Genomic DNA, 12221 nt, shown 5'->3' with positions numbered 1-12221 from the left:
AAAAGGACTTCCCTCTAAATAGCCACAAAATGGACCATGTAATTCACAACAGAGAGATCCGTGGTTCGCTACATCCGATTAAGCCCAATACAGCATAAAACTGGTCACATAGAAGGGAGGGCAAAACATTTGATATCCTGAGCACCAAAGTTGCTTGTGGACAACAAACAATCTCCAATAACACTGAACAATTGGTGAGCAGAAGATACACTGGTTTCAAAAGTATCTAGCCTTTGCATGCATGAAAAGGGAGGGAGGGAGGGAGGGAAGAAGGACAGACAGATAGACAGACAGAAGAAGGAAGGACAGATAGGTAGGATGGAAGGAAGGAAAGGAAGGAAGAAAGGAATAGATAGATCTGGGAATATAAGAACAATCAGCTGGAGAAAAAACAGAAATATCTGGTTTATTTTGTATTCCCATGCTTTTAAATACTAATTTGGGAACTAACTAACCAATTTCGTTGTATACCTGAAGTACAATGACAATAAAGGCTACACTAGCTCTGTCCCACAGAGTGGGGAAATGAAAGGTTGAATGATTGAATCGTAATTATACAAACATATTGAAATTACTTGCACCAGAGAGGTTAGCTTTAAAATATATGTGATTAGGAAACGGATATTGTTTTCGTTTGTAACAAAATAGGTATACAGGTGTGTAATGCATGTATCCACATGTATGTGGTGCAGGCAAACAGGGACACACAGATAAACACCCACACTTTGTGCTAGTATCTCTGAAGCAAATGGCACTAAATTTGGCCCACCTGGACAGGCAAGCTGGCACAGAAGTGGGGAACTGGGGCCCTTTCGTGACTTATGGACTTCAACTGGTGCCATCTGGAGTCCATGAAAGGGCCCCAGCTCCCCCACCTCTGTCCTAATACGATATTTATATGAAAACCATCAAGATCGCCTAATGTTTAGGCTGGAACTAAGGACTGGAGGGGGAAAGTCAAGTAGAATTTTCTAATGCATCCCGCTCCTTCACTACACATTGAGAAGACTCAGATGGTTTCTAAGGAGACTGCTTCCGAGGTGGGCAAAAAGAGGACTCCGATGGTTGTGGGGGGGGGGGGGAGAGGTTGACTCTGTAAACCGCTTAGAGAAGGCTGTAAAGCACTGTGAAGTGGCATATAAGTCCATTCAGGGGTCTTCAAACTTGGCAACTTTAAGACTTGTGGACCTCAACTCCATAAGTCTTAACGTTGCCAAGTTTGAAGACCTCTGCTCCAAGTGCTACAACTCCAGCAGTGAAGCGCAAGAAAGCTGAATTCAGTGCCTAATACGTTGCCTTTCTCTCTGGTTTTACAGATTGTTGAACGCTAACAAGATAAACTGCCTGCGAGTGGACGCTTTCCAAGACTTACATAATTTGAACCTTCTCTCTTTGTACGACAACAAACTTCAGACCATCGCCAAGGGCACTTTCTCTCCCCTGCGAGCGATTCAGACGCTGTACGTATTAGCATTCCACTTTCCACGGCCCCCCGAATATACCAGGACACTTTGGCCAAGGTGGAAAAACAACTGCAACTTTCTTTCTTTTTTCCCCTTTAAAAAAATGTTCTTTTCTTTCTCTTGGTCAAAGGCACTTGGCTCAGAATCCGTTTATTTGTGACTGTCATCTGAAGTGGCTTGCAGATTATCTCCACGCAAACCCCATTGAGACCAGCGGTGCTCGCTGCACCAGCCCTCGCCGTTTGGCCAACAAAAGGATCGGGCAGATCAAAAGCAAGAAGTTCCGTTGTTCAGGTAATTTCTTTTGCTCGCCAGCTACTTTTGCTTCCCTTCCAAAGAAAACTCCCACACAGCCTCTCTAAAGAGGGGGAAAGAAAATTGCAGACATCCTTCACAGAAATTCTGTCTGGTGCTTAGCTGAATTATTCAGCAATCAAAGGAAGTCTGGACTGGAACTGCAATATCCATGGAGTTAGTAGCCCACATCTCCATCTTGGTTAAACACAAATATATATAATATATATATATAGAAATTGACTATATAATGCTTTTTAATTTTGTACCAAGTCAGATCATTGGGCTATATTCCTCACAACATTTTTTCTCCAATCCTGGAGTACTAGCAAAATCTTTCTTTAACCCCCCCCCCCCCCAGCAATAGACAATGAAAACATACCGTATTTTTCAGAGTATAAGACGCACCTAGCTTTTGGGGAGGAAAACAAGGGGGGGAAATCTGCCTCTGCCTCCCAGCAATTTGCCTCCTTGCAATAAACAGCAAACAGTACAGACGATATACACTGTTTGTAGTGTTACATTTCAGATTATACTCGTACAGATGCTGTTAAAATTGATGTGCTTTCTGGAAGTATAGTTATTCTCAGCTATTTAACAGAAGATGCAATAGCCCTGGGCCTCTTCAGATAAAGCATATTTTTTAAAAAGCTTCTTCATTTTGTTAAGCTGTCTAGAACAATAATAAAGCAGTCTTTAAAAAATAAGTCTAATAATTTGAACCTTCTATAGGCATTTATAGTTATTGACTTACCTTCTTGCAGCAAACAGCCTGATTTGCACAAGAAAAAAAAATCTGCCTCTGCCTCCCAGCAATTTGCCTCATGGAGCAAACAGCAAGTTTCACTTTCAGTTTAAGTTCCCTCCCGATCATCAGCTGTTTCAGGCTGCAGGGAGCCTATTGCAGCCTCCACAAGCCCCATTTTCCCCGTTTGCTGCAAGGAGGCAAATTGCTGGGAGGCAGAGGCCAAAGGGTGGGGGACGGTGGGTGGGAGGGGCCTCTTTTAGGGGGGGGAGATGCGTTTTATACTCTGAAAAATACAGTATGTCCTTCATATTACAGGGGGAAGCTTATATTATATCAAGATAAATTGTGATGTTTGTTTGTTTTTCTAATCTCACTCTATTTCCTCCTTCCTTTCTTCTAAAATCTAACTTGTAGCATCTGATGTCCAGCTATTCTGCAGTTAATTCTAGTTTTTTAAATGGCAAATTCAAGAATATTTTTTCCCCTGGTAGCCACTTTCTGTCACCCTTACTTAGTCTAATAAATTAATTCTTTGCTTGCTGACGTTCCAGTTCCTATTTCTCTCTTTTTCTCTCTCTCTCTCTCTTTTAAATGTAGCTAAAGAACAGTATTTCATTCCAGGTAGGTTTGGCTGTGCGGTGCAATGAGTTGCAGAGTTGAGTTTGTGCTGCCACTCAAGGAAATTTTGTCTTAACTTCTAAGCACAATGATGCATGCTTTTTAACCCTAGTAAAAACACCCTTTGGAGTACGGTTCTCCAACCTTGGCAATTTTAAGACTGGTGGACTTCAACTCCCAGGGTTCCTCGGCTGGCTGGGGGATTCTGGGAGTTGAAGTCCACGAGCCTTTAAGTTGCCACGGTTGAAGAGCCCTGCTTGAGCTGCCTAGATCTCTTTCCAGAATCCATGGGCTTTGCATGCAGCCCTTGGTATCAGACTCATAGTTTCTTGAAGGGGAACCTGCTAGGATATTTGGTCTTGCTATTCCCTGCTTCCTTTAACACCATTTCCCCTTAAAATCCGAGCTGCTTTGAAATGAAAAATCCTGCTGGGAGCCAAGAGCTGAGAGAACGCAAAGAATCCTTCCCCGCTTTGCTTTTTCACACCCCGAACTCCGTTTTCTGCTTGTCTTGATCGATCCTTTTCTTTTCATGACTTCGGTTCCCTCTGCCTGCAAAATCACAGAGTGCCAAACCAAAATTTGTGGGGGTTTTTTTTTTTCTTTGCACAAGGATCCACAGATTATCCACGTTGCTATGATAAAGTAAAAATAATTAAAACTTTGCCACTATTTTACACCACTTTTATTCTCCTTGCACATGCCACATACACCATCCGCATTGGCTGTTGCTCTTTGACCCACGCTTCCATTTTAATTCTTTATTTTGCGTAGCTGATCTTTATTCCAGTGTTTTCTTGATGGTTCAAGGGAGGAACTATAGGATCTGTTGTGGTCTGCTGGCGGCCTGCGGAGCTGGCGGCAGAGTCGGACAGGGAGGAGGTTTGGGGGAAACATGGGCCAGTCCTGGAGTCTGGGGAAGGCTCGGAGGAGGGCTCTGTGTCGGACAGTCATCAGCTGCCCTCAGAGCTTCCAGAGTCAGACATCAGCGAGGCAGAGGAACAGGGGGAGCCTGTTCCCAGTGCGCACACGTGCAGAGCTGCCAGAAGGCAAGAATAGTTAAGACAAAAGGGGCGACTCAAGAGTAAGGTGTGGAGATTGTCCCCTCCCATAAGACATAAAGGAGGAGCAAATGGACATGTGAGTTTACAGGAAGCAACTTTGTTCGTTCTGGTCAGTTTAAACTCTGAAGCTCCGTTTTGACTCTGTGCTCCGTGTGGCCTTGCCAAGCTCATTGTCCATTAGGTCTTTGGCAGCGTTTCAAGGGAGATAAAGGTGGGTGCTTATCAGCCTTATCCCGAAAGACTTTGGCAGACTTCTGTTGGACTCTTTACAAACTATTTGTGACTCGTTACGGGCTGTGAATGAACATAATTCACAGCCATTAAAATAAAAAGAGGGTTTTAGGGACCAAGTGTGTGATTTTTACTATCTCAGGAAGCCTAGGTAAGGACAGGATCGCTCACTTACATTGCAGGATCCTGATAGGTGAAATATAATGGTGAATCTTTTGACTCAAATACAAATGCATGACCTGCCAGCAAAAAAATAGATAGAATTATTTGATATGATAGCCAGAATAAAGTCTGGCCTGCTGCTTTCTTTGAAGAAGGTCCATTGGATTCTTTGCTGGAGTGAAATGCTTTTACAGAAATAAAAAGGCCTTTTATTGTAGAGACTTCTGTTTAAAGAAAAACAGAAAAGTGAAATGACTATTTCATTTTTAAAATCGTATCAAACACCTGGCACAGCTGGCCAGGGAGTTCTGGGAGTTGAAGTCCACAAAGCTTTGGGTTGCTAAAGTTAGGGCCGCCATCTTGTTTTTTCGGTTCTGCGCGTGTGCAGAACAATTGTAATTGCACAAATTTAATTTTGTTCAACATTTTGCACATGCACAGACCCATTTTTGTGCAAATGTGCACGCGTGTGTTCCTTGACCCAACTCCTGGATCTGGAAGCACCCAACTGAAGCCAACTTGTTCCTCAAGGCCTAGGTGAGATCAAGCATCTCGGCTCCTTCTGTCTCCCAGGAGGCTTCCCTTTTGCTCTCCTTCCATAGTTTCCATCCCTCCGTCTCTCTTCCTTCCTTGTCTGTCTTTTCTTCTCCCTCTTTCCAGGCATTCGCCACTGGGGCTGTAAGTGCAGAAGGTTGTGTGTGTGTGTGTGGATGGTGTCACCTGCTCCTCGGATCAGAAGCACCTTCCCCTTTTGAGTCTCAGTCTCCTCACTTCTGGTCCACGAAGAGCTCGCAACCCTCCCTTGTTTTTCTCCCCTCCTCCCATCAACCAACCTTCAGATCTTTTCTAGATGTTTGTTTGACGTGTACGTGTCTTACTTAACGACGAAGGGTGAACGGATCTCCTCCTGCACCCCTGTGTTGCTCTCCTTTCAGATTCAGGGATGTGACCGTCACGGTGGAAGTCCTCTCTCCAGAGAATCTCCATGGCCACCTTCCGAGGTTCCTCCCTGCAGCCTCTTCCTGTCCCTCTCCCTCTTTCCCCTCCGCCCCTTGTCTCCTCTCCTTGTCCCAGTGGATGAAGTTTGATTAAGTGGGCGAGATTTTCTGTTGTGCTTGATCTAACCATGTGGTTGTGAGGTATGCGTAAAACATGGTTCTGTCAAGCACCATGGAACGTCACGCAGCTTTCTACAGCATGACAAGCTGCTGAGGTTTAAATCTGGATTATGTAGTCCAGAAAAATAAAACAATGAAACCAAACGGACAAGCAAGGCAGGGCGGTTAAACTGCATTGTTGAGGGAGGGCATAAAAACGGGATAGCTTCAGCAAAAGGGAGGTCTAAACGGGGAGCGAAAAAAACCCCCGGGTGCAATGATCTAAAACCGGGGTTAAAACAAAAAAAAAGCACATTGAGCCCAAAACGGACGTTGTTGAATAGATTGGCTGACAGCTTAATCAGCAGAAACGGCGGCTGTGAAAAGCTCCAGTTAATGTTAACCCGCGCGGGGTTTCCCCCCCCCTCCGGCAAATTTCAAGCTTTCTAAAATTTAACCCTTGCTTAAGCCTTACTATTCTTCACGATCACAAAACCCTTTTCGTCTCGGTTGCAAGATCGACTTTATTTTCTCTTCTTCTTCTTCCAAACATTGGAAAAACCACCTCCGGGGACTTAAGCGCATGTGCTTTATGCTTTGTTTCGCCCGCAGGCACAGAGGATTACAGATCCAAACTGAGCGGCGACTGCTTTGCGGACTTAGCTTGCCCTGAAAAATGCCGTTGCGAAGGAACAACGGTCGATTGCTCCAATCAGAAGCTGAACCGGATCCCCGATCACATTCCGCAGTACACGGCAGAACTGTAAGTCCCGCCTTGCGCCCGTCGGCAGGGAATAGACAGGCCGTCCTTGACTTACGACTGCGACTGAGCCCGAGCATTGATCTTGCTAGGTGAGGAATTGGTTGAGTGCCCCATTTTATGACTTTTCTCGCCACGTTGGTTAAGTGAATCACCGCAGTGGTAAAATTAGTCACGTGGCCGTTAAGTGATTGTGGCTTCCCCCTGGACTTTGCCGGTCAGGTGGTCATAAAAGATGCTCATGTGACCCCAGTACACAGCAACCGTCATAAGGATGAACCGGTTGCCAAGCTTCTGAATCACCTGACCCCGGGGATGTTGCAATGGTCATAGGCAGAGGTGTGTTACTGGCGGTTCGGCCCGGTTCGGGAGGATCCACCCAGATACTTCTGCACATGCCCAGAAGCTTCTCCACCTGCGCATGTGCAAGTGAGCACATGCAAACCGCTAGTAAACCAGTTAGCAACCTACCACTGGACGTAAGTGTGAAAAATAGTTTCCAAGTCACTGTTTTCAGTGCCGTTGTAACTTGAATGAACTGTTGTAATGTTGTGGCCCACTGGCGGCCAGTGGAGCTGGCAGCAGAGTCAGAGAGTGAGGAGGTTGGGGAGGAAACTTGGCCAGTCCTGGGGGCCGAGGAAAGCTCAGACGAGGGCTCTGCATCGGAGGCAGAGAGGGAGCTAGACAGCAGTGAGGCAGAGGAACATCTGGAGCCTGTTCCCAGTGTGCGCATGCGCAGAGCTGCCAGAAGACAAGAACAACTAAGAAAGCAGGATCGACTTGGGAGTAAAGGCCCACCTTAGAGGTGATTGGCCCCTCCCATAGGAAAGAAAAGAGGAGCGAAGGGGGAGGGGGCTTTTGCAGGAGACAATTCGTTCCTTCGCTTGTTTCAAGAGTGGAAAGCTCTGTTTGTGACTATAAGAGACTCTGTGCCAAGTCTTGCTTTGCCCTGCGTTTGGAAACTAGTTATCTGGCAGCTCTCCAAGCGAGATAAGGTGCGTGTGGATAAACCTTCCTCTGAAAGAGTGTTTGCTAAGTTTTGCTGACTGTGAATGAAAGGAATTCACAGTCGTGTAAATAAAAGAGATTTTGCAGGGACCAAGACTCTGCCTCTTGCTTTCTAAGGAAGCCTGGATCAGAACACGTAAAACTACTTGATGGGCATTGTTGTTTATTCTGCTCCTTCGGGAAGGGAAAGAGGAAGTTCAGATGTATTAATTCTGCTGTGGCCACCCTGTCTTCAGTCTAAAACTGCAACCAGCAGAAGGACCTGAATAAGCAACAATATCTCTAAACATATCAAAGGCTGCTGTCCCAGAATTGTCTGTAGCTGCTAAAGGTGGGGGGAGGGGGGGAATGAACCCAACCCAAACCATCACTAGCTTTACTACCGTTGTGGTGATTTTCATCATCCTTACAATTAGAATCAGAGCGTGGATGAGTCAGGCTGGCTCTAAGCCTGCGATGGGGAAGCTGTGGCACGTACGTATGCCAAAGGTGGCACGCAGAGCCCTCTCTCTGGGCACATGCGCCATCGCCAGCTGCTCTTCTGGTTTACAGAGCGGACACCAGCTGGTCTTTGCGGATGCCAGAGTGCTGGAAAACAACTTAAAAACAGTAAAAAACCAGGCCGTTTCTGGAAAAAGCAGCCGGAAAACAGCCCAGAAAACGGCCTGAAAATGGCCCTGTAAACAGGCCAAAAGTGGCCTAAATTGGCCCCCCAAAACAGCTTGAAAACAGCCCCAAAAATAGGGGAAAGCCAGGCATGTATGCATGTGCCAGTTTGGACGCTCGATCCCGAAAAGGTTCTCCATCCCTGCTCTAAGGTAAACTTGGATTCAGATATCCTGAGTCGACACGGTTGGACTTGAAAATGCGCTCCTTTGGATGAAAGGTTCACTAAAACCATCAGGCCGGGGGGGGGGGAGGTAGGCACTACTGCCAGTTGGGCATGCGCAGTGATATTCAAATTGTTCTGCGCATGTGCAGAAGTGAAAAACAAGATGGCGGTGCCTACGGCGCTGCCCAGAGAACTGGTTCGGGGCCGTGGCAGGCCTGGGTCACTGCCGGTTCCAGCAACAAAGGCCATCAAATCACGACCGGTTCGGCCGAGCCAGTCCAAACCGGTAAGAACCCTCCACTTCCAACTGGTCAGGGGTCATCTAGCTGATATTACAAGTATATTATTAATAGCTTCCGCACATCATCATCCTCATAATTATTTTATCCATGAACGCTCTAATATTATTATGAGACCTACCACCATTTTTATTGTTGACAATATTGTTAACATTTGTTTTGGAAGCAAGCAGCTCGGTGCTTCGGCCGATATCAATCTGTGAGCCGCAGTTCCCCATGCTTGTTATGACACAAAGAACAAACCGAAACCTTTCCAATTATATACTCTGCCGTGTTTCACTGCTGGAAGAGAGCGGAGAACAGAAACAACAATCCCTGGGAAGGCTTGCTAACGGAGGAGTTTTCCTAAGCAAGGAGGAGAACCGATTTAGCCACAGGCACAATGACACTCGCTTTCAGGAGGCTTCGCTTAAGTATTTACTTGTTCATTCAACCCATGTTTCTCATGGGTTGCTGCCAAAATTTGTACTGAACTGTGTTAGGGACGAGGCAAACTGTAGCAGATAAGACTCAAAACCACGTTATTGAAAGGGAAACGGGACGGCAGAGCTGTCAGGCCCAGCAAAATAATCTCTTTGGAGTGTTGTGGTCTGCCAGTGGCCAACGGAGCTGACAGCAGATTCGGACGGTGAGGAGGTTGGGGAGGAACCTGGGCCAGTCCTGGAGTCTGGGGAAGGCTCGGATGAGGGCTCTGCATCGGAAGCAGAGAGGGGGCTAGGGCCATCTGGGAGTTGTGTGCTACTTCTGGAGCCTCCAGAGACGCACATCAGCAAGTCAGAGGAAGGAGACGACTTCCGGTCCCCGAAGGCGACAGATGTGTGCGTCCGCTACTCGTCTTTTCGGTGGGCTCCCTTTGGGAGCACAGGGGGCCTTGTAGGGGCTCCCTGCCGCAGGGTGGCTTGTTGGGACCCCCTGGATCGGCGGCGGCCGCGGGGGGTCTCCAACTTCGCCCCAGGAGCCAGGAAGCATGGGGGGTGCACGGCGGCGCTGTTATGTCACCACGCCTCTTCGCCGAGCGGATCCTGGAAGGAAACAAGTAATTGAAGGCTACAGCTGAAGTGCGGTGAGGTGGGAACTCTCCCCAAATCTCTTGCTAATCTATTCAATTGATGAACAGCAGTCTTTTCAAAGCTTCGTTTCAATCTTTGGAAGTGTTAAGATTGGAGGGAGGCGTTTCCACCCCCCCTCGGAAAAGCAGCATTCGTAATATCTCTCTCTCTCGGAGGAGAGAGAGAGTTAAAAACCTACTTTCACTTCCTTTAAGTAATGGGAGAATGACTTTTTACTACAATTGCGAGAGAATTTTTAATTTTTAAAATAAAATTTTATTATTATTAGAAAGGATGGCTGAGTTGATTCTTTTAAACTATTTATGGGAACTTTTGACTTGTTGCTTTCTGACCTCCTGTGAAGGCTGAGCCAAGATGGCCAACTTCCTCCTTCTTCCTTGCCTTTACGAATGAAATTCCTCTCTTGAAAGATTTTCTGATTTTGTACTATTTCACACCCCAGAGACCTCCAGGAGCCTCTCCTACCACGTATTTCCCTTGGATTTGGAATATTTGATTCAATTATTTGGCTTGGAGCTGCACAGGAAGACTAACTTTCTCTTCTGGGCTTGCCTGCCTTGCGATCTCTCCCGGTTGTGCTTTTCCACAGACGCAATTTCTTTGTACAGACTTATAGCTACCTCTGAGTTTCATAATGGGTCCTAAAAAATTACCGCCTGGTAAGGCATCCTCGGCCCCGACATCCTCTACGTCCAGCCTGATCACTCAACAGACACAACTGGCGTCATTTCTACAACCTAAAGCTCCCAAAGAGAGTCCAAAGGATTTATCTGTTCACCAAATGCTTCAAACCCTTTTAAAGGGACAGGATGAATTGAAAAAACAACTGACAGAATTAAATGACCAGCTCAGAGAAACGCAACAACAAGCTACACAAAATAAACAGAGAATAGGTGTACTGGAGGAGGGCACGGCTGGGATGAGGGAGGAGGTTAAGACAATCCAGAAGGGGAATTTATAATTTGAAAACCATATGATAAAGATGGAATTTGAAAGGATGACTTTTTTCCTTAGATTCCAAAACTTGCCAGAAACGGAGAATGAAGATCTTAAGGAGATTATGACTACAATCTTAGCAGAATACATTAAAAGAGATAAACAACAGCTATGGTGGGATATTGATCTGATTTATAGGATCAATTCAGCATACTCTAGAACACACAATGTTCCAAGGGAAATCCATGTTAATTTTCTTAGAAAGACCACAAGAGATGAGGTCCTTGGAGCTCAAAGAGGGGAACCACTAAAATATAAAGACAAAGAAATAACCATTCTTAAACAGATTCTGAAGAAAGTAAGAGATAAGAGGAAGAAATGTTCCTCTTTAGCAGAGAAATTATATAATAAAGGAGTCTGGTTTAGATGGTTATTGCCAGAAGGTATGCTGATTTTCTGGGAGGGCAGCAGAATTAGAATTAATACAGTTGTGGAGGCAGAGGCTTTCATTAAAAATCGCAATGCCCTCCTAGATGAAACAGGGGGCTGCATGATGTAGCTGTCAAAAAATTTTATACCTATTTACCCCTTTTCCTTAAAACATTTGTAAAAACCAATAAAATTGTTTTTAAAAAAGCAAGGCAGAGGAACAAGAGGAGCCTGTTCCCAGTGCGTGCATGCGCAGAGCTTCCAGAAGGCAAGAACAGTTAAGACAAAAGAGGCAACTCGGGAGTAAGGATTGGAGATGATTGGCCCCTCCTATAAGACGTAAAAGAGGAGCAAACGAACTTAAGTCTTTGCAGGAAGCAACTTTTTTTCGTTTTGGTCGGTTTAAACTCTGAGAAGCTCCGTTTGACTCTGTGCTCTGTTTGGCTTTGCAAATTTGGTCTCTGGCAGCGTTTCAAGGGAGATAAAGGTGGGTGCTTATCAGTATTACCCTGAAAGACTGTGGCAACTCGAGCAGACATCTGTCGGACTCTTCACAGACTGTTTGTGAATCATTACGGGCTGTGAATAACTATAATTCACAGCCGTCTAAATAAATGAGGGTTTGGGGGACTAAGAGTGTGATTCATGCTTTATGAGGAAGCCTAGGTCAGAACATGGAGCTACAACTGGCCTGTAATTTATATAATAAATAATAAAAAATATAAATGTCAAATAATAAGAAGGACTCAGACTATGATGAAGTACAATTTGGATGCACCAGTTGTAAGTCTTATATGTAATGACTTGTGGATCCAAGGATAAAATGTATTCCTTCCTTCCTTCCTCCCTCCCTCCCTCCCTCCCTCCCTCCCTCTCTCCTTTCCTCCCTTCCTCCCTTCCTTCCTTTGCCTTCCAAGGCTTTCAGATGGGGAAACAGATAGCAAAATCCACAGGTCAAAAGGGAAGTTTTCCAGAGAGAAAAGGGGTGAGGATGTGATACGTTTTAAAGACTTCCACATTAAGAATTCAACGTAGCACGTTCTTTAAAAAGAAAGCAGTAACTAAAATCCCATTGCGCCCATTTGTTTTCTGCCTCTGCACGTTTTACAATTACTTTTGAAATTAATGCACATTTTGTTTCTAGAAATGTTTTGCAATTAATAGCTTTGTCACATGTATGGCAGAATCCCCCATCGTCACATGATCAAAA

At 45.5% G+C, this 12221-nt stretch overlaps 1 protein-coding gene across 4 annotated transcripts in view; it reads left to right on the top strand.

The window, feature by feature from the left end:
- The window catches only part of SLIT2 (slit guidance ligand 2), a 214549-nt gene that overhangs the window by 152144 nt on the left and 50184 nt on the right, over positions 1-12221 (top strand). For all 4 annotated transcript variants that reach the window (XM_081958929.1, XM_081958928.1, XM_081958931.1 and 1 more), the window contains exons 13-15: positions 1317-1460; positions 1594-1757; positions 6290-6440. In XM_081958929.1, coding sequence (XP_081815055.1) covers positions 1317-1460; positions 1594-1757; positions 6290-6440 — 459 coding nt within the window. The remainder of the gene's footprint in view (positions 1-1316; positions 1461-1593; positions 1758-6289; positions 6441-12221) is intronic.

The sequence above is a fragment of the Natrix helvetica genome (genome assembly GCF_964273705.1).
Source record: "Natrix helvetica genome assembly, chromosome: 7".
NCBI classification, from domain to species: Eukaryota; Metazoa; Chordata; class Lepidosauria; order Squamata; family Natricidae; genus Natrix; species Natrix helvetica.
The sequence above is the reverse complement of the archived record's forward strand: the minus strand, read 5'-3'. Positions and strand labels throughout refer to the sequence as shown.